The sequence below is a fragment of the Ailuropoda melanoleuca genome, chromosome 9, assembly GCF_002007445.2.
Source record: "Ailuropoda melanoleuca isolate Jingjing chromosome 9, ASM200744v2, whole genome shotgun sequence".
NCBI classification, from domain to species: domain Eukaryota; kingdom Metazoa; phylum Chordata; class Mammalia; order Carnivora; family Ursidae; genus Ailuropoda; species Ailuropoda melanoleuca.
In genome coordinates this window covers 87260493-87287341 of record NC_048226.1, presented here as the reverse complement: position 1 = coordinate 87287341, position 26849 = coordinate 87260493, and the positions used below count along the sequence as shown (strand labels likewise).

Sequence of the window (26849 nt, the reverse complement as noted above, 5' to 3'; positions counted from 1 at the left end):
TTAAAAAACCATAAACATGTACTAATTGTATATTTAAAATTTAGAAAGCACATTATAATTTCAGTTAGAACTTTCTTCTCTTCATATCTTTCCTTTAACTTCTAAGAGAGGGAAGAGTGATGATGGTCTAAGGTATGTCCACAGCAGTCATGACAAGCAAAAATGTAATTATAATATATTCTTACCTCTTTATTTTCAAAACTACCAGCCAGGTCTTGCTTTAGTATTCTGGTTTGTATTCTGTTTTCCCTTGATTTTGCTGGCCGCTGTACTCTTCCTGTTGTTACTTTCATCTTAAGGTCACCAGAATTCAGTTTACTCTTAGGCAAATCTTCAATCACTTTCACTAAGGGAGGAGGTGGCTAAAAGGGGAAAATAAAGTCCAGTGGCTATCCTTGGAAAACAGACCTGTTCACATAGGATTTACAAAATTTGTTGTGATCAATTTCATAATGTGCCTTTAACATACATCATTATTCTTCAAGCAAAAAGTGTTAAGTAAAATATCCAAGAGTGTTTCCTTGTTGTCAAATCAAAACAGATTTCTGCCAAATTCCTTTGAAGAACACAATAAAGATACATGATTAACAACAATAGAGAATTTAATTATCCCTTGAAAGCTGGCCTTGAATCATAGGATATCAATCCATTTTTTAAAAAGATTTTATTTATTTATTTGAGAGAGAGAGCACGAGAGAGAGAAAGAGAGAGAACGAGCATGAGCGGGGAGATGGGAGAAGAGAAGGACAGAGGGAGAGGGAGAAGCAGACTCCCCACTGAGTGCAGAGCCCGATGCGGGGCTCGATCCCAGGACCCCGGGATCATGACCTGAGCCAAAGGCAGACGCTTCACCAACCGAGCCACCCAGGCATCCCCCACCCTTTTTTTTTATACTTGCATGATAAAGTTAGTAGTTTGGTGATAATCTGCAGCAGAGAAGGCACAGCTGGACATAGGGCCCTCTAGAATAGGGAGAGAAGCACCCTAATATTCTTTGGGCTCAAGTGAATCTCTCTGAGGGAGTTGTCAAATGACATTCCTCTGGAGGCATGGGACGCCTGCCTCTCTGTCCCTGGCTCCACAGAGAAGGCTGTTAGCCCCCTGCAGCATCTATAGTTTAATGGGCAGTTTGGACAGCACGACTTCGATTCTTAATCCTCATTTTTATGGAAAAATAACAAGAAAATTAAGCCCAACAACCTCAATGGACTTAAGGGAAAATGATTCCCTAACACGTTTTCTCTATGAATAATACCACTTTGAAATCAAAAGATCTTCCTTGTTCAAAGGAAATGAGCAGATAAGGTAACTGAGGCTTCCTGAGTTCTGAATGTTAACAAAGTACAATGACTTTCACAAATCATTTAAATGTTTGAGGCCATTATTGCTAAAAGTTTCCTTAGTAAATAGCCCAGACCTAAAACAAAGACCAGGCAGATATGTGTGATTTTAAAAAATTTTTTCTGGAAGCCAAAGTGCCGATTCCTTTCATATGAAAAGAGAGAAGAACACAGGGAAGACCCTGTATGTCCAAATGAACACATTAGATTCCAGAAAAACACGTGTTAGACACAGTACCCTGCATTCACATTGTCATGAAAGCCAGAACAGTGATCTTCCAAGATCATGTCTAATGAAAATGAATCACCACTCCTCAGGAAAGCTCTTTGAAAAGGAAACCAAACTTTTTGATCTCCTCCCCTCTCACTCCCAAAAGAAAAAGCAGAAAAAAGCAAACATCTTGACCCTTTTTCATAACATAGACTACTAAAAGACTACTTTGAGGTTTCAAAGATTTTTCTCATGTTATCTTCAGAGGTTTAGGACTCCTGCTTTTGAAACCTGCAGCCTACTGTCTGAGTCCAAAAAAGTCTTCCCTGGGGCACCTGGGTGGCTCAGTCGGTTACGCGGTTGACCTCAGCTCAGGTCATAATCTCAGGGTCCTGGGATTGAGCCCTGCATCAGGCTCCGTGCTCAGTGGGGAGTCTGCTTCTGCTTCTCCCTTTGCCCTTTCCCGACCCCCCGCTTATGCATGCTTGCTCTTTCTCTCAAATAAATAAAATCTTTAAAAAAAAAAAGTCTTCCTTATTGCCAACCACACTATGAATACATAACACTGTAAAATGTATAGAGTAGGTAATGTGATAATATACGTGGCATAAATACTAAGTTTTTGTTTTAAAATTATTATAAAAAGGATTTAAACTTGTAACTGTTTCTATAAGGTTTTTTAAGTAGTGTTTTTTCTCAGATACGCTGTCATTTATTCACATGTAGAAAGAACACAGAGATAACGGAAAGTATAACAATAGCTCTGACCAAAAAAAAAGCATGATAGCCACCCATTCTATGATTTAATTTTTCAATTCTTTATCTATGAAATGCAATTAAAAATGGTCTGACTTCTGAATATTGCCCATCTTTAAAATCCTTGAACTATCGCCTAACCTCAATCCATTCTTCCAAATTTTTATTAAAATTTTTAATCTAGGGACGCCTGGGTGGCTCAGTTGGTTAAGTGTCTGCCCTCGGCCCAAATCCCGGTTCCAGGGTCCTGAAATTGAGCCTCCCCCACCCCCCTGCATCAGGGTTCCTGCTCAACGGGGAGCCAGCTTCTCCCTCTCCTTCTTCCTCTGCCTGGCACTCCCCTCGCTTGTGCTCTCTCTCTCACTCTCTGTCTCCTTCTCCTTCTCTGTTAAATAAATAAATAAAATCTTTAAAAATTTTTTTTATTCTAGTGCCACATTTTTCTCTTGAACTCCATGTGCCTCCATGAAATACAATCTCCCAAAAGTTAGGGCCTGAGATATGACCTGCATGGCCATACCTTAGTAGTGCTAAAACTTCAACACAGAAGTAGGAATTTTATTATCACAATACCAATAATTCTCCATGGCCAAAAAGCAGGACTTGGAGACTGGCACATGGGTCAGTTTTGTAGAAACTACAGACCTGAGCATTCATGTAAGCCTACAATAGCCAGAAAGACACCGGTGGTGCTGGGAATGTGTGCAAAAGAAAAAGAAAAAAAGATTATCCTACGTCTGTTATATGCTAGCTTTTCTGATCAATATGATGCTAATTTGCTTAACAAACAGCGGAGAGGAAGTCACTGACTTACTCTTACTTTGGTATTTCCCAGGTCTCTCCCCGCTTCTATTAATAACATGTACCTAGCTCCTGCAAAATTCAGCCAAGCTGAAAACCCTCATTAAGAGCAAATAATATGTTATTACAATTTTTAAAGTTTATGAGAACAGTAGAGTATAATTCCATATGGTTAAAGAAAATATAAGCACGTGCACACACATACACACCCTAGATTCTCACTATTCACAGTAGTTATGTTCTATAAAGAAGCCGAAAGTACTGAGTTAGTGAATACTGAATCACTCACTCCTGTGAGCCAGTGATCACAGCATTTCTGTCAACCAATCATTATGTAACTCTGTTTAGGGTATGTTTGTGTTTAAAGACACTTATTTCATACGTATATATAAATACATATATATATACATATTTTTAAAGATTTTATTTATTTATTTGACAGAGACAGCAACAGAGGGAACACAAACAGGGGGAGTGGGAGAGGGAGAAGCAGGCTTCCCGCTGAGCAGGGAGCTCGATGCGGGTCTTGTCCCAAGACCCTGGGATTATGACCTGAGCTGAAGGCAGATGCTTAACGACTAAGCCACCCAAGCGCCCCAATTTCATATATATTGTTGATTCACGAACAGTGAATTCATGCCAACAGCACTATACTTGTGCCTGAGCTAAGCTTATGTATCACAACCTTCTTGTGCTTAGCACTTCAGCACGGTGTGTAGGGGGTGCATTCTAAAGAGCAAAGTTGGGGTGCCTGGGTGGCTCAGTTGGTTGGGCGTCTGCCCTCAGCTTGGGTCGTGATCTCAGGGTCCTGGGATCAAGTCCCACATGGGGCTCCCTGCTCAGCGGGGAGTCTGCTTCTCCCTCTGCCTCTGCCCCTCCCCCACTCGTGCTCTCTCACTTTCTCTCTCTCTCAAATAAAATCTTTTAAAAAAATTAAAAAAAAAAAAGAGCAAAATCAGCTTGTGCAANTTAAAGATTTTATTTATTTATTTGACAGAGATAGAGACAGCCAGCGAGAGAGGGAACACAAGCAGGGGGAGTGGGAGAGGAAGAAGCAGGCTCATAGCGAAGGAGCCTGATGTGGGGCTCGATCCCATAACGCCGGGATCACGCCCTGAGCCGAAGGCAGACGCTTAACCGCTGTGCCACCCAGGCGCCCCAAATAAAATCTTTTAAAAAAATTAAAAAAAAAAAAGAGCAAAATCAGCTTGTGCAAAAAGCACAAACATGAAAAATGTGACACTAAACAGACCATGGAAAGGACACCTGCTTGCAGAATGAGTGAGGAAATAAGGCCGAGGGCTGCTGGGTGTGACCTCAGTTGCGGAGCTGCAGGCCGGGAGGCTCGGCTATGCGCTGCTCTGCACATGGGAACACCTGTCACTATGCACTGAGGATTGACCTGGGTCACAAATATATTTCTACCAGTAGGTAAATTCACATTCATAACAATGAGGCTAATCCATAAACAATGAGGACTGACTCTCTACATTTACAAACATAAAAAAAAAGCCTGGGAAAATAGACACCTCAAAATCATCCAAGAGGTGAGACTGAGTGATTTTCATCTCTTTGCTTATCTGTATCTTTTGATTTTTTTTCTGCATCAAGACACTTACTAATTAAAAAAAAAAAAAAGGATAAAAAGGACAAGAAGGAGCACACACATCACACACATAACAAAAAGACTATCATTTTAAGAACAGAACACGGGGCCCTGCTAATGACTAGCTGTGTGATGAGGCTGAGGCATGAGCTTCTTCCTCCATAAAAGGAAATGGTTAGACCAGGTGATCAGCAAAGTCCCTCTCAGGGCCAATAACCAGACTCCAGACCTCGCAAGGCTGCACCCAGGCAATGAGACTAGGCAACAAGCCGGGGAAATTCTAGATAACCATAAAAGAGAAGTGGCAAGTATATTTTAGGTGAGATGAACACTGGAGCAGATGTAGAAATGAGAATGGGGTCTATGGGGGGACAAGTGAGGGAAGTTACAAGTCCGGGGAAGTACGTTCCACAGGTAGACTAGACAAGATTAGAGAGGACTTGGACAGTCAGGCATTAGTCTGGACTTAAAGCAGGGGGCAAAAGGAAGGAAGCCACTAAAGTAGCACCATTTTAGGAATGAGGATGACAGGATTATTTTAGAAACATGCTATCTAAAAGATGGACTGTAGGGCAGAGGCAGGCCCCGAGGGCTCTGAGTTTTGGTACACTGGTTTATATAACTGTGAACTCAAGAGTAGTTATTGAGTACTAATACAGGGACGGCTGAGGTGGAGACGGACAACAGGAAGCATTTATACAGATATTATTTCAAATTTAAAAATTACGACTTAATATTGACCAGATCTAAAGATGCAGAGGCACAGTCCTCGTGCTCTAAGATTTCTAGCCTCTAAGATGGGAAGAAAGCCTGAGCCAGAAAAGGAGAGAGTGGGGCTGAAGATCCCTTTTGGGAAGGAGATCATGAGAGACAGCCGAATGGGACAGGGACCCCACACACTACCTGTGAGGCAGGCAGCACCTTAAGAAAGGAGCACAGCTGAGAACAGTGTGGAGGGGCCTGGCTGGCTCGGTCAGTAGAGCATGTGAATCTTAACCTTGGGGTTGTAAGTTCAAGCCCCACGTTGGGTGTGGACATTACTTAAAATTAAAATCTTAAAAAAAAAGTGTGGAGATGTGGCTTTGGGAGGAAGAGAAAAAACAAACCAACAAACAAAAACAATACCCAGAAGATGGGACAAGGTCCAAGGAATTTAGAAAACCAGAGCACAAAGATTTTATTTCTGATGATACATTTAAATCTTAAAAAGATCTTGATGTTCTTTACTTGATAACATACCTTATTTATTTCCTGTGTTAGAGCTTGAACAGAATATATGTTCAGACTTCCATTTTCCATAATAGATGCAATGTACCGTCCATGTGGGCTAATGACTGATGAGCTAATTCCTTCATCAAGGCTCCCAATTTCAAAGAGAAGTTTACAAGTCTGTATATTGACAAATCTCATTATACCATCTTGACTTAGCACTCCAAGAACCTAATAAGAGTAGAGAGAAACTATATATGAGTTCCAAAAACACATTTAAAAGTCAAATGTCTCGGACATTAACTAGACTTATTATAGTGATCATTAAACAGTGGGTACAAATATCAAATCATTATGAAGCTAATGCTTTAGGTCAATTACAACTAAATTTTAAAGTCAACTGTCAAACTACACACACTTACATGTACATATGTGTATGTATCTACATACGGGTTGTTTTGGTTTTGAGGGGGGAATAGTTGGAGATTATATTCGCAAAGAGCCATCATACACTTCACAATCCCTAATTACGGCTCCTGTAGATTTGCCCTACTCAGGCCCAGATGAGACTGGCGCTGACCAGAAGCGGCCAGGTGCCGATCCTGGGAGACTTGATGGGGAGACTACGGCAGGGGGCATCTGTACTAATCCCTTCAGAGGGAATACAGACGATTAGACAGTCCTTAACTTTGCTGCACTCTGGCTGTCAGAGGCAAGGAGCAGGGAGGGTTTGTTTTCCTTCACCACCCCCACAGCTTGATCAGAACCAGCATCTGTCCTGCTGCCCCCACATGAACCTGACTCTGGCGAGTGTAACATTTGGGGAATAGAGGAAAAAAAGTCTGTGGGCTGCAAGGAAGCGTAAGAAGGAAACCAGTTTTTAAAGGGGTAAAAACTGGGGCGCCTGGGTGGCTCAGTCAGTCAAACAGCTGCCCTCGGCTCAGGTCATGATCCCCAGGTCGTAGGATCGAGCCTGGAGTCAGGCTCCCCGCTCAGTGGGCAGTCTGCTTCTCCCTCTCCTGCTCCCCCTGCTTGTGTTCTCTTTCTCTCTCTTGCTCTCTCTCAAATAAATAAAATCTTTAAAAAAATAAAGTGGGGAAACTTAGTTTTAACTCACATAATCTGAAAAATTAAAAACATGTACTAAAAAAACCTAAGTAAATACACAACAGACCCCTCTACTTTTTGTCTCCGCAGCAGTTCCTTCCCCAGCGCCGGGGCTGGTAAGCGGCGCCACCACTGACTGCATGAGGTGCTACGTGAAAGACGACAGTCGCAAGCAGCTGGAGGCAGTCTGAAGGTGGCCATCTCTTCTGTGGGGTCAGGCTGTCGGAAACCCCCTCATTCACAGTTGATGCAACCTTTCTAGAGGGCAATCTGGCAAGATCCTCAAAATTACAGCTGCACATAATCCTGATTACTACCATTTCAACTCTGCGATTTTATTGTATAGACGGGATGTGTGAAATGGTATGTGCAAAAAGTTATTCAGTGCACTGTTTTTTTTTTTTTAAGATTTTATTTATTTGAGAGAGAGAGAGAGAGAGAGAGAGAAAAAAAAAACATGAGCAGGGGGAGGGGTAGAGGGAGAGGGAGAGGGAGAAACAGACTCCCTGCTGAGTGCAGAGCCCAATGCAGGGCTCAATGTGGGGCTCGATCCCAGAACCCTGAGATCACGGCCTGAGCCGAAGGCAGACGCTTAACCGACTGAGCCACCCAGGTGCTCCTTGGTGCAGCATTATTTGTAATAAAGGAGGACTAAAAACAGGCTAAGTGCCCAATAACAAAGCACTGGTTAAAAAACTATGAAATACTATGCAGCGGTAAAAAAAAAAATGAAGTTCTTTACTGACACAGAACAATCTTCAAGGTCAATTAAGTGAAGAAAAGCAAGGTGCAAAGCTGCATAAAAAAGTGGGAGAAACACAGGACTGCTCTAACAAAAGTGGGTATGAAGAGTGAGTAACTGCACAAAAGGGAGAAAAGAATAAGAGATTTCACTTCATTGTCTTTTTTTTTTTTATGTTTTCAACCTTGTGAATGCATTATCTATTCAAAAAACAAGTTACGGGCACTTAGCTGGCGCAGTTGGTAGAGCGTGCAGCTCTTAATCTTGGGGTTGTGAGTTATATATAACTTGCTAAAGTATAAGATTCAAAACAGTCCATTTAAAGTAAGAAAGGTAAGGTCTGACTACTCAACTGTTAAAAAGAAAAATGGTGTGAGGGCGCCTGGCTGGTTCAATCCGTACAGCGTGTGACTCTTGATCTCAGGGTCATGAGTTCAGGCCCCGTGTTGGGCGTGGAGTCTACTTTAAAAAACATGAATAAAATGAAATAAAATACATAAGCAAAGAAAATTTTTACAAAATGGTGTGTAGAGGGGGGAGTACTTTGTAAACTAAGGCAAGGTGCAAAGAAAACCTGCTTCATAAAACTGAGGCAACCAGTTATGGTAGATAGAACCGTACAACAAAGAGAAAACTTTAGTTCTGCTTCCCCTTTTAATCCTTACAATGAATAGGAATGTTGACAAACCACTCAATGTTTCTAAGCTCTCATGTCAGCCTGTGTAATGGTGCAAATAACAAATGCCATGCTAGCGCGCCCTGTAAGCCATGAAGGACGACATAAATTTAAAGTGTACTGATTTTAGGAAAAGGGTAAATTGTCGGTCATGTACAGAACCTAATACTGTACATTTTTTTTCAATTTTAGACTCTTCGTAATATTAGCAATTTCAAGTCCTTGTAACAATCACGGTACAAGCGCAAAGACAGTTCAGAAACCGATATGCTCTTTCTCAGAAAGTATAATGTCCTACCTTTATATTACTAACCTGATTAGAACCAGCATCAAAACTATCAGGGAGAAATTCTAGGTGGCGGATGGCTCGGACTTTGGTAGGCATCTGAATAATTCTGAATAACTGTTTAGCTTCCAAGCACCACAAGTGAAGGTGATTTGATTTCCCTCCAGCGGCCAGGATTCGACCATCTCTGCAGAACGAAAGGTGGGAAAGTACGAGGATGTGGCTTGTTTACAGAAGTACTGTCCAGTATGACCCAACGAGGTAGAAATGTTCTATGTCTGTGCTGCCCGATATGCTCACTATTGGCCACGTGTGATTGAGAACCTGAAATGTGGCTAATGATTCTAAGAAAATAAATTAATTTTATTAAGTTTTTACTAAATAGACCTATGCACACAGTGGCTACCTTGTGGGAAAGCTCCGATTTACAGTATATATATTTTCTACCTATTGTACTAAGATACCAGCTTAACAAATACTTGCTTGATGACTTGACTGAGGATTTCTGAGTAACATTTACCTTTTATAGCATAATCTCAAAGTCACTTACCACTATGAAACTTCCTATATTTCACACAGGAGTATACTGAGTTGGTACAGCACTGCTACATGAAAAACCTAGAGCCCCAACTTTTTTTCCCTGCTCAAAGTAAGCTTTTACAAGGTACAAAAAGATTAAGCTGTATTAACTTCATTCAGCAAGGACTCATTCAGCAAAGACTTGTAAAGTGTCTACTACAAGCCAGGTATCATCTCAGGCACCAGGGACACAATGGTGAACAAGGAGGTGGATCCCTGCTCTTGTGGGATTTTTAGTCTAGAGGAAGGGAAGCAAACAGATGAACTTGATCTCAGCTGATGATAAGTTCTATAAAGAACTATAAAATGAGATGGGAGTTACAGAGTTGGGAAAGGAGGAAGGCCGGCTCCCTAAAAAACGTGAATGAGCCAGTTACAGGATGATTCAGAGGAAGAATTCCATGCTGGTCGGTATTCCAGACTGGTCAACATGCAAGTGTTAAAAAAAGAATAAGGTTAGCCACCTAAGGAAGAGAGAGAAGTCACACTCAACTGTGGCCAGAATTGTGTTAAAGGGAAAGCAAAAAGGAGAAAAAGAGAGGAAAACCGAGGCCAGATGACAGAGGCCTCAGGGATATTATGGGGAGTTTGGGTTTTATTCTAACTACAAGGGAAAGCCTTTCAAGGGAGTTCAATAGGGAAGTGACATGATTTGACTTATGACTTAAAAAGACCACTCTATCAGGGCGCCTGGGTGGCTCTGTTGGTTAAGTGTCTGATTCTTGATCTCAGCTGAGGTCTTGACCTCAGGATCGTGAGTTCAAGCCCCACACTGGGCTCCACACTGGGTGTAGAGCCTACTTAAAAAAATTGAAAAACAAAACAAAAAAACCAAACCCCCCACTCTATCTGCTATGTAGAGACTGACTTTAGGAAATGAAATTGAAGGGCTCCTGGGCGGCTCAGTCGGTTAAGCGTCTGCCTTTGGCTCACGTCAGGATCCCAGGGTCCTGGGGTCTAGCCCGCACGGGCTCCCTACTCAGTGGGGGGCCTGCTTCTTCCTCTCCTCTGCGCTCATGCTCTCTCTCACTATCTCTCTCATTCTCAAAATAAATAAATAAAATCTTAAAAAAAAAAAGGAAATGAAATTGAAAACAAGGAGACCAAATAAGGAGACTACTAGAGGAGTCTGTAAGAGACTAGGGTAGTTGGAGTAGGGCAGTAGCTGTGACAATGACAAGATCAGACCAATTCAAGATATCATTTGGTGGAACTGATGGGATTTATTCATGACTTAGAAGACAGTGAGAGAAAATAAGGAAATAATATGTATTTTCTAGCTCTTTTCACTGAAAAGGCCTAGTGACAATGACCAAATCAGTCACAAGGAGTACCACTCGCATCCAGATTAGGTTTTGAAATATCATTACCCACTAAAACGAACCCAGGTGCTTTAGAAAAATGGCTGATTCCAGGTTTGGGACCGAAAATGTGGAAGATAAGCCTGGAACATCTGGTTAGATAAGAAAGAATGAGAGCTTTCAAAACAGACAACTGGGGTTGTATCAAAAGGGTTCAGAGCCAACTTAAAAGGATGCCAGTGGTCAAAGATGAGAGAACTTGAGCTAAATTCATTATTTTTCATTAAAAAAATTTTAGGGGCACCTGGGTGGGTTGGTCAGTTAAACTTAGCCTGACTCTTGATCTCAGGGTGGTAAAATTGAGCCCCGCACTGGGCTCCACGCTGGGTGTGGAGCCTACTTAAAAAAATTTTTTTTTAAATTTATTTTTAAAAGACAGGGAAATCAAGCATTTATCCTGCCTTTTCTTTGCAGCTATAAAGTAACCAAAGAGTTGACGAGAGGAAGTTCCTTTCTATTGAAGGCTTCCATAGAAGGCTTCTAGTAAATACAAGAAGAAGGAATGACAGAATTAGTGTGGCACCATTTTGCTAACCTCTAATGCAATACTGGTTCTAGGTCATAATCATCAATGGCCACTAATTTTAGAAAAGAAATGTTCGTCTGATGAAGGTATGCAAACCACCTATAATTATCATGTCTTCCTGACCCTAATCCAACCTGAATCAGACCAAGCCTCCCATTTACAGGAAATAGAGGGGTGACCAGTATACAGGAAACACAAACAAGAAGGGATCCTATTAAACACTACCGCAGGGATGCAAAAAGCAAAACCTGAAATACAGAGAGTTCTATATGACAAATGATCAGTTCCTTAACAAATAAATTGCAAGGAAAACATTAAAAAAGGGATATATCATCCAAGACACTGTGTGAACCTTGTTTGGTTCCTGATTTGACCAAAGACTGGATATATGACAATATTAAGAAATTATTCTTTTTTTTTTTTTTAAAGATTTTATTTATTTATTCGACAGAGATAGAGACAGCCAGCGAGAGAGGGTACACAAGCAGGGGGAGTAGGAGAGGAAGAAGCAGGCTCATAGCAGAGGAGCCTGATGTGGGGCTCGATCCCATAACGCTGGGATCACGCCCTGAGCCGAAGGCAGACGCCCAACCGCTGTGCCACCCAGGCGCCCCAGAAATTATTCATTTTTAAGAAGTGTGAAAATAGGTTAACTAACTGGAATTTAAATAAAAACTTGAAAAAAAGAAGTGACAATAGTACTATGGTTATGTTCCATAAAGGACCCTTTCCTTTAGAGATACACACTGAAATATTTATGGATGAAATGATATTACTTGGGCTTTTCTTTAAGGCAATGCAGTAGGTAGTAGGAGGTAGTAACAGGTTGAGTTATAGATAAAATAAAAGCGCCAATAAGTTATTGCAGCTAACAGGAATGCGGTAATGAGGGCTTCCTATATTTTTATATTTTCATATACATTTGAAATCTGCCACAATAAATTAAAAAGTTCTACAGAACATATATAAGTTTGAAGGAATATCTTCTCATATGACAGTAAGATATTGAAACCAGAATGAAAATTTGTAAAATTTTATTGGAAACTAGATTTCTTAAAAATTCTCAGTGTTTTAAAAATGTACATTTGGACTGGAGAGGGAGACACACTCTAAGAGACTCTTAACTCTAGGAAACAAAGTGAGAGTTGCTGGAGGGGAGGTGGGTGGAGGGATGGGGTAACTGGGTAATGGGCATCAAGGAGGGCACATGATGGAATGAGCACTGGGTATTATATGCAACTGATGAATCACTAAATTCTACCTCTGAAACTAATAATACACTACATGTTACCAACTGAATTAAAAAATTTTTAAAACGTACACTTAGGGTGTCTGGCTGGCTCAGCTGGAGGGGTGTGTGACTCTTGATCTCGGGGTCATGAATTTGCGTATATAGGGATTACTTAAAAAAAATAAATAAACTTAAAAAAAAGTGAAATGCATGTTACCTGGTCACGGCAAATACTTTGTATAATATACTAGAGCTTTCAGGTGGAGCTGGCAACTGATATCTGCAAGAAAGTGTATCACATTCCCAGGCGAAGATGGAATTATCTCTAAAACAGCTGAGGATGGTATTACTTAACGGTAGAAAGAAAACCTACGAGGGAGAAAAACAGTTATTGTTCATATAGCCCAGAGCCCTCTTTACATTTAAAATCATACAAGTCGTCAATTTTTCTTTTAAAAAATTACTTCCCTTTTTTTTTTTTAAAGATTTTATTTATTTGACAGAGAGAGAGAGAGCACAAGCAGGGGGAGCAGCAGGCAGAGGGAGAGGGAGAAGCAGTCTCACCAGTGAGCAGGGAGCCCAATGACAGACTCCATCCCAGAACCCTGGGATCACGCCCTGAGCCGAATGTAGACATTTAACGACTAAGCCACCCAGGCGCCCCCTAACATATGTATTCTATTTATAAACTACATATTACCAAACACAAGACATGAAATAGTAACTACTCATAAAGATTACAAATATTAAATGTTGGTGAGAGTATAGGAAACGGGCATTGTCCTACCTGGCTGCTGATAATAAAAGCTAGTTAACAGATACTATACAACGTATCTCAACAGTCTTGAAAATATGTAACTCTTCTGAACTAGTCCACTTCTAAGAGCTAATCCTTTGTAAGAAAAATTCAGCAAAGTGCTTTAAGATAAATGTATACAAATGTTTGTTCAGCATTATTTATAAAAGTAAAAAGTTGAAAACAAAACCACGATGTTTTTATTAGTCACTCAATTTATTTTATTTTTTTATTTTTAATTTTTTTAATAATAATTTTTTTTATTATATTATGTTAGTCACCATACAGTACATCCCTGGTTTTTGATGTAAAGTTCCATGACGATTGCAACTGAACTTGAGAGCAAAGTTGGACATAACCATTTTATTCTAATTTCTATTTTTCTATTACGTAAGCCCTGAACAATGCTGACTTTTGATAATACGAAATTTTAGTTAAAATTCACCATTTTCTCATAAGAACGTCAAGGCCTCGAATATGATTTTGTGTGTCATTTGTGTAAAGAAGACAAAGGGAGGGAGGGAAGGAAAAGAAAGAAGGAAAGAAAATGGAAGAAATCTATGCCCTAAGAACACAGTATTCCTGCTCATCCTCTCAAAATAATCTCCCTAAAGAGCCTGGGACATTTCACATGGTTAAATCCTTAGTTACATCTCTCGCTCTTTATTCTTTGATTCCCATCTAGAATAGGCTTCTTAACTGCGTTACAGCTTATTGTAACACTTTATATTTGAACATGTTTTATCCTTGTTTCCGCCAGTTTGTCTTTACAAGCTTTATTATTTTTTAAGACTATATGATTTGGTCTTGTGTTGGAGAGCAACAGGGCCCCACTGAGGAGGCAGATCACCCTGGACAACTTATAGCCTCTCATTCTGACCCGATTGGTCACACACCTTCACCATTTCCTAGTGTCAGAAGGAGGCCTGTTTTCTCTGAAATGCTACATTCTTTGGGGATGAAGTGTTCAATGTCTTGAACACAGGAGTGTCTCGAGTATTTACAATCTGGAGGCCATCATCACAGCAACGAGAGGGAGCAGGCCAAAAATGACTTTCCAGGGGAAAAGCAGGCTCAACACCAAATCTGCCATGAATCAATTTGTGTTGTAACCCAGCCTATTATATGTATACCGTTAAGAAATGATTATAATAGTTAATGATGTTACTATAAAAATTTCACAGGAGTGAAACCCGTAATTTTTTTTAATAGTTTGCTTTTTTTTTTTTTAGAGGTGGGGGGAGGGGCAGAGGGAAAGAAAATCTAAAGCAGGCTCCACGCCCAGCACGGCCCGATACAGAGCTCCATCTCACGACCCTGAGCTGAAATCAAGAGTTGGATTCTCAACCAAGCCACCAAAGTGCCCAAGAAATCTGTAATTTTTATAACAATAGTTGAAGGCTATTATCATGAACTATTTTTCTCATATACATATAATAGTATCTTTTAAAATAACAAATAGTGCTAAAAAACCACAACCCATATATACACGCATATGTGATGCACTAGGGGACTTACTGGTTAATTAAAACAATCTACTCAGTGTTAATGCTAATAAGACACAATAAAAAATGCTAATTCGACTGCTGTCCTTGCCTGATTCAACCCTCGCTTTTGTCCTTGGCTCACTTTGTCAAAGACAATCTCTGGTAGATTGTTTGCCAACAGATTCAGGAAGATTTATAATAGAAAGGTCCTACTGAAAGAATATGCAATAAATACATTGTGATCTATAATTAATGCACTGAAATGCTGTTTGAAAGCCAATGTTGAAAAAAGTGACTTAAGGTTTTTATTATAATTAGCAATATTTTTCTAGAAAAGTAATAAAGTTTATTCCTACTGGGAGAAGCAAAAGCTTAAAAGTTAATGAACACCAACTGCTATTTTAGGGGAATAGCTGTGATAGATTATTGCCTACATGATTATTCATTACTAGATTTGTGATTTTAATTGCCAGATTTTAATGATTATAAAATTGTTCCTAATGAATCATGTCAGTATTTAGATAGTGTCATCTCTTGACAATCATAAAAAGCTTAGAAAAAACTTCAAAAGCACTAACAAACTATACTTTTTGGAGGGGTGGGTAAAAGGGTGGGGCTAGAGTTTATTCTTATAAAATACAAAAATCCTAGGCTTTCCAACGTACTTTTGAGAGGGATGTGAACTCTTCAAAGTTGAGAGTTCAGTAAGATAATAAAGAGCAAGTTAAGTTAAATGCACAATTCAGCAGAAATTTAGTGAGCACCCATTGTACACAGAGACTGAATTAAGTTTAGTAACACATTCTTTGTTAATTTTCTCATATCCATCACAAAACCTTTTGCAACACATACTGAACCACAGTAATCAGAAACCCTAGGATTTATTCAAAAATCCCAAACTAAATATTTAATTTAAATATTCTACCTCGAACATCAACAAAATAATCAAAATCTCCTAACATGAAGAGGTGTACTTGGCTTACCCAAGAGGCAGTACGGTACAATGGAGTGACTCTGGAGTAAGACAGGCTTAGATTCAAACTCCAAGTCTTCAGTGAGCCTGGTGCCACTGGGCACGTTATGCAATGTTTCTGAACTTCAGAGTCCCCATTTGTAAAATGAGAATAGTATTTACTTTTAGGATTATTTAAGTTTAAAAATAACTAAACGAAGTGGTAGGTACATAATAAATACTCAACAACTGGGATTTATTGCTACTGGTATTGATTATTCCTATTGCCAGGTACAAAAACCAGTGGAAAGATGTTGGAATGATAGGTTATTTAATGATAGGTTATTTAAAAACATTTTGAAATCAGGGACGCCTGGGTGGCTCAGTCGGTGAAACGACTGACTCTTGATTTCGGCTCAGGTCATGATCTCAGGGTGGTGAGACAGAGCCCCAGGTTGGGCTCCATGCTCAGCGGGGAGTCTGCTTGAGATTCTCTCCCTCTGCCCCTCTCCCCCGCTTGTGCATGTGCATGCACTCTCTCTCTCTCAAAATAAATAAATAAAACCTTAAGAAAGAAAAAAAAAAAAAGAAAAACATTTTGAAATCAAAGGTCCATAGTTATTTTTCTGAACCCCTTGGTGTTAGATGTGTTCCAGAACTCAGAATTATTTCCAATCTGATAAAGGTAATATGATGTATATTCTGGAACAGTATATAGAACCCCTGGGTGACCCGCAGCAACACTCCATTACTCAAACATACTAACATTTCAGCCTCCGGTCAATTCAGTTCAGGCTTTGCTGCCAAATGAGTTCAGGCGAGATCGGATTTTGCCACCAAGTGAGTTATTTGAAAACTTTTGGGTTTCTGAATTGCTAATGAGGTACTGTTCATCTATTTCATGTAGTTCAAAAGAAATACAACAGTAACCTTACAGCTTTTTAAAAAGACACCTAACTGCACTGAGATAATCCCGTAGGAGAACCAGATAACAGATAAGAACAACAGACAACAGCAGAAGGAGCAGCGGCTGCAGCTGACTTAGTTATAAGCACTTGCTCCACCACGGCAGGTGCTAGGTGCTCAGTATAAGCGATCATATTCCGTCCTGAAGCCAACCCGAAGGTATCTGCTGCTACAATCTGCATCCTACATATGAGGTAAATAGCTCGTCGAAATGTTGAACAGGAATCTACTCAAGACTTTAGACTTAACTTCTGGCTTACCAGAAATACAAATGAAATAAGTTAAGTGACATAATGATGAACAGTAAGACAAATTCAGAATTTGGGGCATTTTCCAGGACAACTGGCCTGGTTGCTCTCAAAATAAATAAATGACTAAATAATAATGTCATGGGAAAAAAAACGGTAGAAGGACTTATTTGAGAGAGAGAGAGGACACACGTGGGGGGGGGTGCAGAGGAACAGGGAGACAGAGAATCTTAGGCAGACTCCCCACTGAGGGTAGAGCCCAACACAGGGCTCAACCTCACCACCCTGAGATCATGACCCGAGCCAAAATCAAGAGTCGGACGCTTGACCGACTGAGCCACCCAGGTGCTCTGGTAGAAGACGATTTTAGATTAAAAAGAGCCATCATAAAATTAGACTCATGTCATCATTTGTTACCAGTTATCACACACACACACACACACACAAAGTCACAAAAGTTCTCTTTATAGAATCAGAGCCTGGAATAAAAACATAGATTTAGTAAAAACTTCATAAGAATAAAAGTTTTACTTTAAGATTAGTTTACAATTACTTCCTATTTTAAACAGAATAAGCCAGGAGTGGCAACAATCTGGCCCCTTCAGCTCTTGTATAGCGCAGGAGCCAAGAATGGTTTTTACAAAAAAAAGAAAGCATAGATGGCCAGAGGCTATTTCAACTGCTAAGAGCAGTAGGAACAGAAAGAAAAAAAAAAAAAAAAAAAAAGAATGGTTTTTACATTTTAAAATTATTTCACTGTAGATGGTTATATAAGTATAAACATTCTCAATTTTGTTCTTGGTTTGCAAAACTAAGAATATTTACTGTCTGGTCCTTTGAGAAAAAGTTTGCAGGTACTGTAGAGACTGATGTTCTATTATTTTAGAACAATATACCTATATGCTTACTGCATACTATACATACATTTTCTAAATCTTATTCTCATGTCGCTAACATCTGGAGTCCTATCGTTTAAACTAAAATGTCTAAATGACCAAGCAAGGTTAGAATTGGCAACTATCCAGCATCTAGTAATTTTAATTTCATGGTAAAAAGAACAGATGGTTTTTGTGTCGCTGTTTCATACTCTGTTTCCATTGCGGGTTCAATTCCCAATGTGCTCTTCTTTGGAATTTAGAATTCAATTTAGTGCTGAAGCAATTAAAGAAGAAAAGACCTACTAAGATATTTGGCCTAAACCCCTGAGGAATAAGCTGGCTACAACTTTTATCTTTTTTTAATTATTAAAGGCAATCTCAAGAACTCTGAGATTTCCACGGAGACTACAAAATAAATTTCTGGTTGACATGCACTGCTAGCTGTTCACGTTAATGACCAAGAAATTAAAAGCAATACTGCATGAATAGTATAACCTGAAGCTACAGAATGAATCACATGGGAGATGCAGACAATCCTGAAAACGGTATTAGGCTAATCAAATGGAAAAAAAAATTAAGCCTTAAAAGCAAAAAAAGTGGATCTTTTTAAAAAAGTGATGTACGTATACAATGGAATAGTGATCAACAATAAAAAGGAATGAACTGCTGAAATGTCCAACAACAAGGATGAATCTCAAAACCATCACGCAGAAGGAGAAAAGCTTTACACATACCGCTACTGACTAGCTCTATTTATTTGAAATTTTATTTTATTATTTTATTTTATTTTAAAGATTTTTTATTTATTTATTTGACAGAGAGAGACAGCCAGCGAAAGAGGGAACACAGCAGGGGGGTGTGGGAGAGGAAGAAGCAGGCTCCCAGCGGAGGAACCTGATGTGGGGCTCGATCCCAGAACGTCGGGATCACGCCCTGAGCTGAAGACAGACGCTTAACGACTGCACCACCCAGGAACCCCTATTTATTTCAAATTTTAGGACAAAACTAATTTACAGTAGAAAAACATCAGGATAGTGCTTCCCTGAGAAGGGATAGAAGAGGACTTTCTGGAACGTTGATAGTAATAAGTTTGCACAGGTTACAAAGGTGTATGTATTTGACAAAACTTAACAAATGAATACTTAAGATTTGTGCATTTCATTATATATAAATTTCATATCAACAAATAGTGAACTCTAGTCGATTAAATTCAGGCTTAAGTATTTATGGGCAAGTATACTGACGTCACAATTTACTTTTAAATGAAAAAGAAAAACAATAAACGGACAGAGAGATGGATAGATCCATAATAGAGTATAATAACGTAAGTACAGTAAACGACAGTATAGGAACACGTTACTGGTAGAATCTAATGGTGTACGTGTGTTCACTGTGAAATTCTTTTTTTTTTTTTTTAATTTTATTTTATATTATGCTAATCACCATACAGTACATCCCCAGATTCCGATGTAAAGTTTGATGCTTCATTAGTTGCGTATAACACCCTCACTGTGAAATTCTTAAAAACCTATGTTTGACATTTTTTAAGGCAAAAACTCAGTAAGTGATAAACTGTAGCCATAGGCAACCTCTACAATCCCGTGGGTCTCTGCTTTGCGTGTTGCCGCATTATGAGAACAGAGCTATGTGGGACAAAGTGAATCATTCATGACTCTTAAATCACCTATAAATCCTAGTGATCAAGAAACCAATCTGGGGGCGCCTGGGTGGCACAGCGGTTAAGCGTCTGCCTTCGGCTCAGGGCGTGATCCCGGCGGTATGGGATCGAGCCCCACATCAGGCTCCTCCGCTATGAGCCTGCTTCTTCCTCTCCCACTCCCCCTGCTTGTGTTCCCTCTCTCGCTGTCTCTATCTCTGTCAAATAAATAAATAAAACCTTTAAAAAAAAAAAAAAAGAAAAGAAAAGAAACCAGTCTGAGAAGCACAACAGACCGAGATACGCCAGACCTCCACTGACCTTTTGGATACCCACAGACTGTAGAATATTCAGCTTTCTTTTCCTCTGAAATGTATCCAAGTCCCACAGCTGGGCCGTGTCCGAAGAAGTCGTGATGGCATATTTCCCTGACGCATGCACAGAGATTGAAAACACCGATGACTCATGTCCTCTCATCCAGCTAATGAGCTCCTTGGTAACTGTGGTAAAAAGTAAAAGTTTCACAGGTAAAACACTACATAGTATCCAAGAACAGACTCGACTGATGGCTAGGTATTCATGAGACACCTTCATTAACATCCACAAAAGTAAAAGCCTAGTTGGCCAGTTGATAAAACGCACGATGGAACATGTTAGTAACATGAATATCACCAATACATGAGGAGATAAGGCCAAATGAAAAGGGGCTTAAGAACAGCTTTCAGTGTGACAGTAGGGAGTTTGAGCTTTCTCTTGGGGGCTTAGTTTTATGTATAAGCGTATCATATCTGGTGTGTATTTTAGAGCGAGCACTTCAAAGGTACATGCTGGATATACTGGAAAGAAGGAAGAGATTAGACAACTGATTTACTTGTTGCTGTGATAATCCAGGGAAGAGATAAGGAAGGTCTAAACTAAAAATGTGACGATGGAGAAAGGAACAAATTCAAGAGCGATGAAGGAGAAATTCAAAGGACTTTGTGATCAAACAGATGTGTTGAAATAAAACACGAGGTAAATCTTCAGTGGTTTTAGCTAGATGGCAATACTAGTAACCAATTTAGGAAGCACGTGAGGAGAAACAGAACTGGCAGTGTGGGAAGAAGAGATCATGAATTTGATTTTTAAAACTGATCCTGAGTTGTGTGCATGCATGTGAGAGAGAGAAGCACAGAAAACAGCCCGGCAGAGAAAATACCAAAAACGTCACAATTATCACTAGCTCATAGAATTATACATGATTTTTATGTTCTCTTTACATTTTCCTGTGTTTCCAAGTTTGCTATGGTAGGTATGTTTTACTTTCATGATCAGAATTTTTTCCTCCAGAAACAAGAAACTGAGAATAGTACAAAAGCAAGATGTAAATCTGGGAAGCATTAAGACACAAAGTAGGTCAAAACTGAAAACAGAGGGAACAGAGAGAAACCCCTGGGGAGAGAGAAGTAGTTTCCAAACACCAGTCTAAAGTCTGGCATTAGTTAATGATCAATTTTTCACTGGTCTTCAGTGATAAAGGATAAAGGATAAAGAAATGAGGCTTTCATAAAGCTAAATTTAAAGTACTGCCTTTTAATCGAGTATTATATCCTTCTGAGTTCCTTTATGTTAAAAAAAAAATCTTGTTTCATGAAATGAAGTTCCATGGTTTTTTCCAATGTCATTTAGCAAAATTAAAAGTTGACAAGCCATGTGGGTTGTTCCTCTACTTTTGCTTTTTAATTGAGTGAAAAATCCAAAACTCTAGGGACCACCAAAATAACCCAGGAGGGAGCCTAGTAAAAAACAGTCAGAAAGGTAGGAGGAGAACCAGGAGAGAGAATGGAAACTAAGGTCCTGCCCTAATGCAAAGTGCTAAGTGCTACTGAGAGGTAGAGTGAAAAGTACAAAGAGGGTTTCAACAATCAGAGGTTACTAACGACCTTAGAGGAGTAGGGAGTGGGGGAAGTGAGAGTCAGAATCCACTGCTGGAGGTTGTGAAGCAGTGGGATTTAGCAGTGAAGACGGAGGTAGTCGGGGAGGTGGAGACAACGTCGTAAGAAGGGGCTTCATTGCCGGGGGAAGGGGTTCAACAGACAGAAGAGACTGTAAGAAGATGGACCTGAGAAGAGAGAAGAGGAGAATGGATGGGATCCAAGGGAAGCGATCACAGGTGAGTACAAACATTTAGTTTTTTAGAATTTCTGTGACAGCACCGTCTGTAACCAAAAACTGGAGACAGTTTAAAGTCCATTGATAGGTAACAGGTTTAGTAATTATGGTACTGCCAACACCTACAGGGTGGAGTATTACATGCTGCTTTTAAAACACTGCATGAATTTTTAACCAGGTAAGAAAATGATTCCACAAAACAGTCTAGATAGGATGATCATATGTTTGTTAGAATGTAAAAGAGGTGGGGCGCCTGGGTGGCTCCACTGGTTAAGCCTACAACTCTTGCTTTGGGCTCAGGTCGTGATCTCAGGGTTGTGAGATGGAGCCCCGTATCACCAGGCTCTGTGCTCAGCAGGGAGTCTGCTTGAGATCCTTGCTCCCTCTTCCTCTGCCCCACCCTCTCCCCATTTGTGCACCTGTGTGCTCACTTTCTCTCTCAAATAAATAATAAAATCTAAAAAAAAAAAGAATGTAAAAGAGGTACATGCAGAAAAAACAGACTGGAAAGATAGGTCCCTACTATAAAAACATGGACTGTGTCTGGGCATTACTAAAGGATGACTAGTTTGTCTTCTTACACACACAATGAGCATAGCAGTGATTAAGAGCGGGGCCGCTGGAGCCAGGATTCCTGCCCTGGAAGCCAGGTCAGGAATCCTGGCTCCACTGCTTACAAGCCATGGGACCTTGGTCAAGCCACCTCTATGCTCAGTGTCCTCATCTGCAAAATGGAGATAACACTATCCACACCCGTGGGTTTTATGACAACTAAAATTAATATGTATAAAGTCATAGAACAGTACCTGGCAAAGAGTAAACACTATATAAGTGTTAGCTATTACAAATATTACTATGGTTATTATTATCTTTCTTTTTTTTAAAAGGATTTTATTTATTAGAGAGAGAGAGAGCACCCTGAGATCACGACCTGAGCTGAAACCAAGAGTCGGACACTTAAACAACTGTGCCACCCAGGCGCCCTGGTTATCATTATCTTTCTACATATTCTATCAATTACTTTAATAACAACAACAACAAAATACGGTTATCTTTTTTCCTACGAGGTTCAATTTGTAGAACTCTAAATTCTCTAAAAATATACGATGTGATATAAAATGCATAGGATACATTAAGAAAGTTATTATTCTTGTACCTACGTACTAAGGAACTGGGGCTTCAAAGAAAGGTATGGCTTTTGTCCAAGTTCCTGGGAGGCAATCTCTAAACCCCTAAAGTTTCCCCAGTGACGGGGTGTCTCTGTTATTCATGGGAGGCCCCACAGGCAACAGGAGCTGGCTTATCTAAGGAGAGAACCTCAGAATGGGGGCTGGCCACATAGGAAAGACCAACTATGGGAGTGATTGGAAGGCTAGGGCTTCGGGCCACATGATGTCCGCCCGACCTCGAGAGAGAGGAGGAGGGCTGGAAATTTGAGTTCAAACTGGTGGGCAATAATCCAATCAATCATGTCTACGTCACGGAGCCTCCATAAAAAGCCCTGAACATCAGAGGTTAGGTGAATTTTTGGTTTGGCAATACTCAGCATGGATGGCCAATTATCTGATGCTGGGAGGGTAATATGTCCCTAAGGATAATGGCAGCTTCTCTTCTGGGAGCCTCCCACATTCTACCCTATGTGTCCTTCCTTTGGCTGGTTCGAATTTGTATCCTTCTGCTGCATTAAAACTATAATCATAAGCAGAGTGCTTTCTTTAGTTCTGTGAGTCATTCAAGTGAATTACCAAACCTGAGGGTAGTTGTGGGGAACCCTGAGTTTGTAGACAGCTGATCTGATGTGAGGATGGTCCCAGGACCCCCAAATTTGCAGCTGATGTCTGCAGTGAGACAGACTGGCAAACTCCTTGCAGTACCTCAGCCTAAATTTGACTCTTACTCAAAAGATAAATAGGAGGACTTCTTACCTGTATCGAAACATTTAATAGAATAATCAGCTAATGCCACAAGGAATTCAGACTTCCTACGGAGATTAAAGGCCAGAGCCGTGCAAGCTTGTGCTGTTCGCTGAACAAGATTAAACCTATTAAGAGATCACTGCATTAGTATCAGAAATTCTTCCAATAATCATAAATTTTACGTTGGAGGAGTCCTTAGAGATGAAGAAAATGAAACCCAGAAAAATGAACCCTCATTTTGGTAGGCCAAAAATAGATTATGAAGAGTGCTGTCTGCCACATACAGGAATTTGGAATTTACTTAATAGGTTTTAAGCACAGCAGAATTGCGACCAGCCACATCTTTTAGGAGGAGGAGTCTGGCAGCAACAGCAAATGGATAGAAAGAAGAGATCATGAAGCAAGCTACCACAGAGCATCTCAACCAGAGCTGCGGGTCTAAAATGGAAAGGACAAACAGGACAAGAGTCGGGAGTCAAGTGGGAGAAGGGCTGGTGATGCATCGAGCATGAGGTGGAGAGGGAGGAATCAGGAATTCCTCATGTGCAAGATGAAGGTAAGAAAAGAGATGATTAAGTGATTAAGTGAACTAATATGTTGATTGAATGGAATAACATATGCTAAGTGATAGCAGAGTACTTGGCACACAGCTAGAGTTTGACTAAAAAAATCAAGTTTTCAAGATTGGGCAGAAGAGGGACAAGTTCAGGGGTTTTAAATATGTTGAGTTCAAGGCCTTTGCAAAACATTTAGAGCTGTGCTGTTCAAGAAATACAGTGTGGGCCACAGTTGCAAAAGTAAAGAGCCACGTTGCAAAAGTAAAAAGAAAAAGGTAAAATTAATCTTAGTAACATATTTTACTTAATACATATTTATTATCATTTCAACATTTAATCAATAAAAAATTGAAATATTTTACTTTTTTTTTTTCATACTAAGTCTTCTAAACCCAGTGTGTATTTTACACTAACAACACATCTCAATTTGGACTAGCCAGCTCTCACGGGCTCCAAAGCTCGATGCAGCTAGTGACTACTGCACTGGACAGCCTAGTTTAGAAGATACCCAGTACGCAGAAGTAGATCTGGGTTCACAGTATTTACACGGCAGCTGAAGCCTTAGGCTTGGTGCTGATGAGATTAGGAAGGAGAACACGGAAGGAAGCAGGCTAAGGACAGATGCCTGAGCAGCACAATAAAGGGGTAGGCACTGGCAGAAGAGTCAGCAAAACTAGTGGGGGTGGGAATGATCAGAGAAGTAGAAAAATCAGGAAAAAGCCGTACTTTGAAGCAAAAGAAAAAAAAACTCTAGGGAAGAGGTGAAGACGAGTATTTAGTAAGATGAGAACTGCAGAGAGACCAGTGGGTTAGGCAAGTAAGATTTCCGGGGGACCCCAGCATGGTGGGCATTAGAACCAAGCAGGCCTGATTTCAAGTCTCAGTGCTGACACTCAGTCCTTTGGTTGGCTGTGAATATTTATAGATAGTAAAGGGACAGTGGACAAATAAAAGAGAGGAACACTCAGGGTGCCAACTCCCAGGGGTGACTACAGAATATCGAGATGAGCACTGGAAGAAATCAGGATCACTTATTTTATGAATAAGCCAACCACAGGGATGGCTATATATCTGAGGCTGCAATGGGGAAGAGGAAGGGAAGCTTGAAAGTATCTATTTTCGCATGAGTTAGGGGGCCAGGGAGTTGAGTAAGAGTAGGGTCATACCCAAGGAGACAAGGAAGCCGGCAAAGACAAGGAAGCTGGAGGAGAGTGGGAGAATAACTATTGATAAAATAATAACTATTGATGAGCAAACGAAGGGAAAGCATCATTAATGCTGAAGTCCATTATTCAGTAACAGAGTCCCTGAATAGCAATTTTTGTTTTCTTTAGCAGTGGGAACAGAGAAGAGACAGTCTTATGGATTTAAGATGGAGAACTGGCAGGGTGCATTAGGCAAGAGCAAAGGGTGGGAGAATTGTGACCATTACTTTTTTTGGTAAAGAGCAGAAACAATGATTAACAGATATCTAATAAACCACAGAGAAATTAATAATATACGACCTCTTCTTTTTCTGAACTATTTGAGAATAAGTTACCGAAATCATAATTCCTACAAACAAGAAAATTCTCCTTTATAATCACAATACAACTGTCAAAATCAGAAAATTACATTTATATATCACCATCGCCTAATCCTCCAACCCCATTCAGTTTTGCCACTTGTCCCCAATGTCCCTGACAGCAAAGGATCAGTTCAGACTCATACCCTTACTTGTCATGTCTCTAGTCTTCCTCAGACCAGAATAATTCTTCTGGTTTTTCTACAACTTTCATGACCTTGACCCTCGGGAAGATTACAGGCCATCTCGTCATGCAATCCCTTAATTGAGCTTTGTCTGTCTGATGATTCCACTGATTGGATTCAGGTCCACGTCCCCCGCAGGAATACCACAGAAGTGGTACTGTGCTGTTCCCACTGCGCCCTGTCAGGTGGCGCACGGATTTTGGTTTGTCCCACTACTTGTGTAATCATTTGATAAGGTAGTGTTTGCTCGACTTCTTCACTGCAAAATTAACCTTTCCCCCTCTATGATTAGTAAGTATTTTGTGGGGAGCTGCTCTGTGACGCTGCGAGTATCCCTTCTCATTAAATTGTTTCTTGACTACGGCATGAAGTTATAGATTTCTATTTTACTCAATGGGTTATGACCCCTTACTATCATTATTTATTTGGATACTCAAAGTGTCTCCCAATATGGCAAGAAGGAGCTCTTTTAAGCTGACACCTATGCCCTTTGGACACTCTTTCCTTGAATAATTCTTCCTTTCTGGCTATGAGATGTTCCAGGCTCACTGTTTCTGCAAGGATCCCTGACTATTAGTGGACTGTGGTATTTAGAACAGAACTGGGCACTGGGTGTATTCATTGCTACTGGGGTATTGTTGCTCCCAGATCCCACAAGTGGACAAAGGTAGGAAACATGTATACCTATAATGCATTCGCTCGCTCACACACACTTCTCTTTATTTTTACGTCTATATATTCAAAACCGGCCATGCACACAGATATACCTAATTCCAATCCAGTACCCCAGGGTTTGTTCTAGATTTTTACCTTTCCATATGTGCAACTCCCCTTTCCAGTCGTTAGATACCTGGCCCCTTATCCTCAACAAATTTACTCACTCGATCAAAGCCTCCTGTCTTTCCCATGATTGCTTCATGCCCCACACAGACACCTTCTGACTCTGGCCAGGCGGACACGGTTCTCCCTCGCACCTACCCCCACTGTGGGGATGACCCCCTCCGTCAGTCCCACCTAACTGCTTCTGTACAAAATTCTTCAGCAAAGGAAGAGGCAGACGA

The 26849-nt window shown here is 40.3% G+C and overlaps 1 protein-coding gene across 4 annotated transcripts in view; it reads right to left on the bottom strand.

The window, feature by feature from the left end:
* Positions 1 to 26849, bottom strand: part of TBC1D31 (TBC1 domain family member 31) — a 67174-nt gene that overhangs the window by 36366 nt on the left and 3959 nt on the right. For all 4 annotated transcript variants that reach the window (XM_034668577.1, XM_034668579.1, XM_034668576.1 and 1 more), the window contains exons 2-7: positions 23492 to 23607; positions 19737 to 19915; positions 12649 to 12800; positions 8762 to 8921; positions 5954 to 6154; positions 186 to 362 (exon numbers count right to left, since the gene is read on the bottom strand). In XM_034668577.1, the coding sequence (XP_034524468.1) occupies positions 186 to 362; positions 5954 to 6154; positions 8762 to 8921; positions 12649 to 12800; positions 19737 to 19915; positions 23492 to 23607 (985 nt within the window). The remainder of the gene's footprint in view (positions 1 to 185; positions 363 to 5953; positions 6155 to 8761; positions 8922 to 12648; positions 12801 to 19736; positions 19916 to 23491; positions 23608 to 26849) is intronic.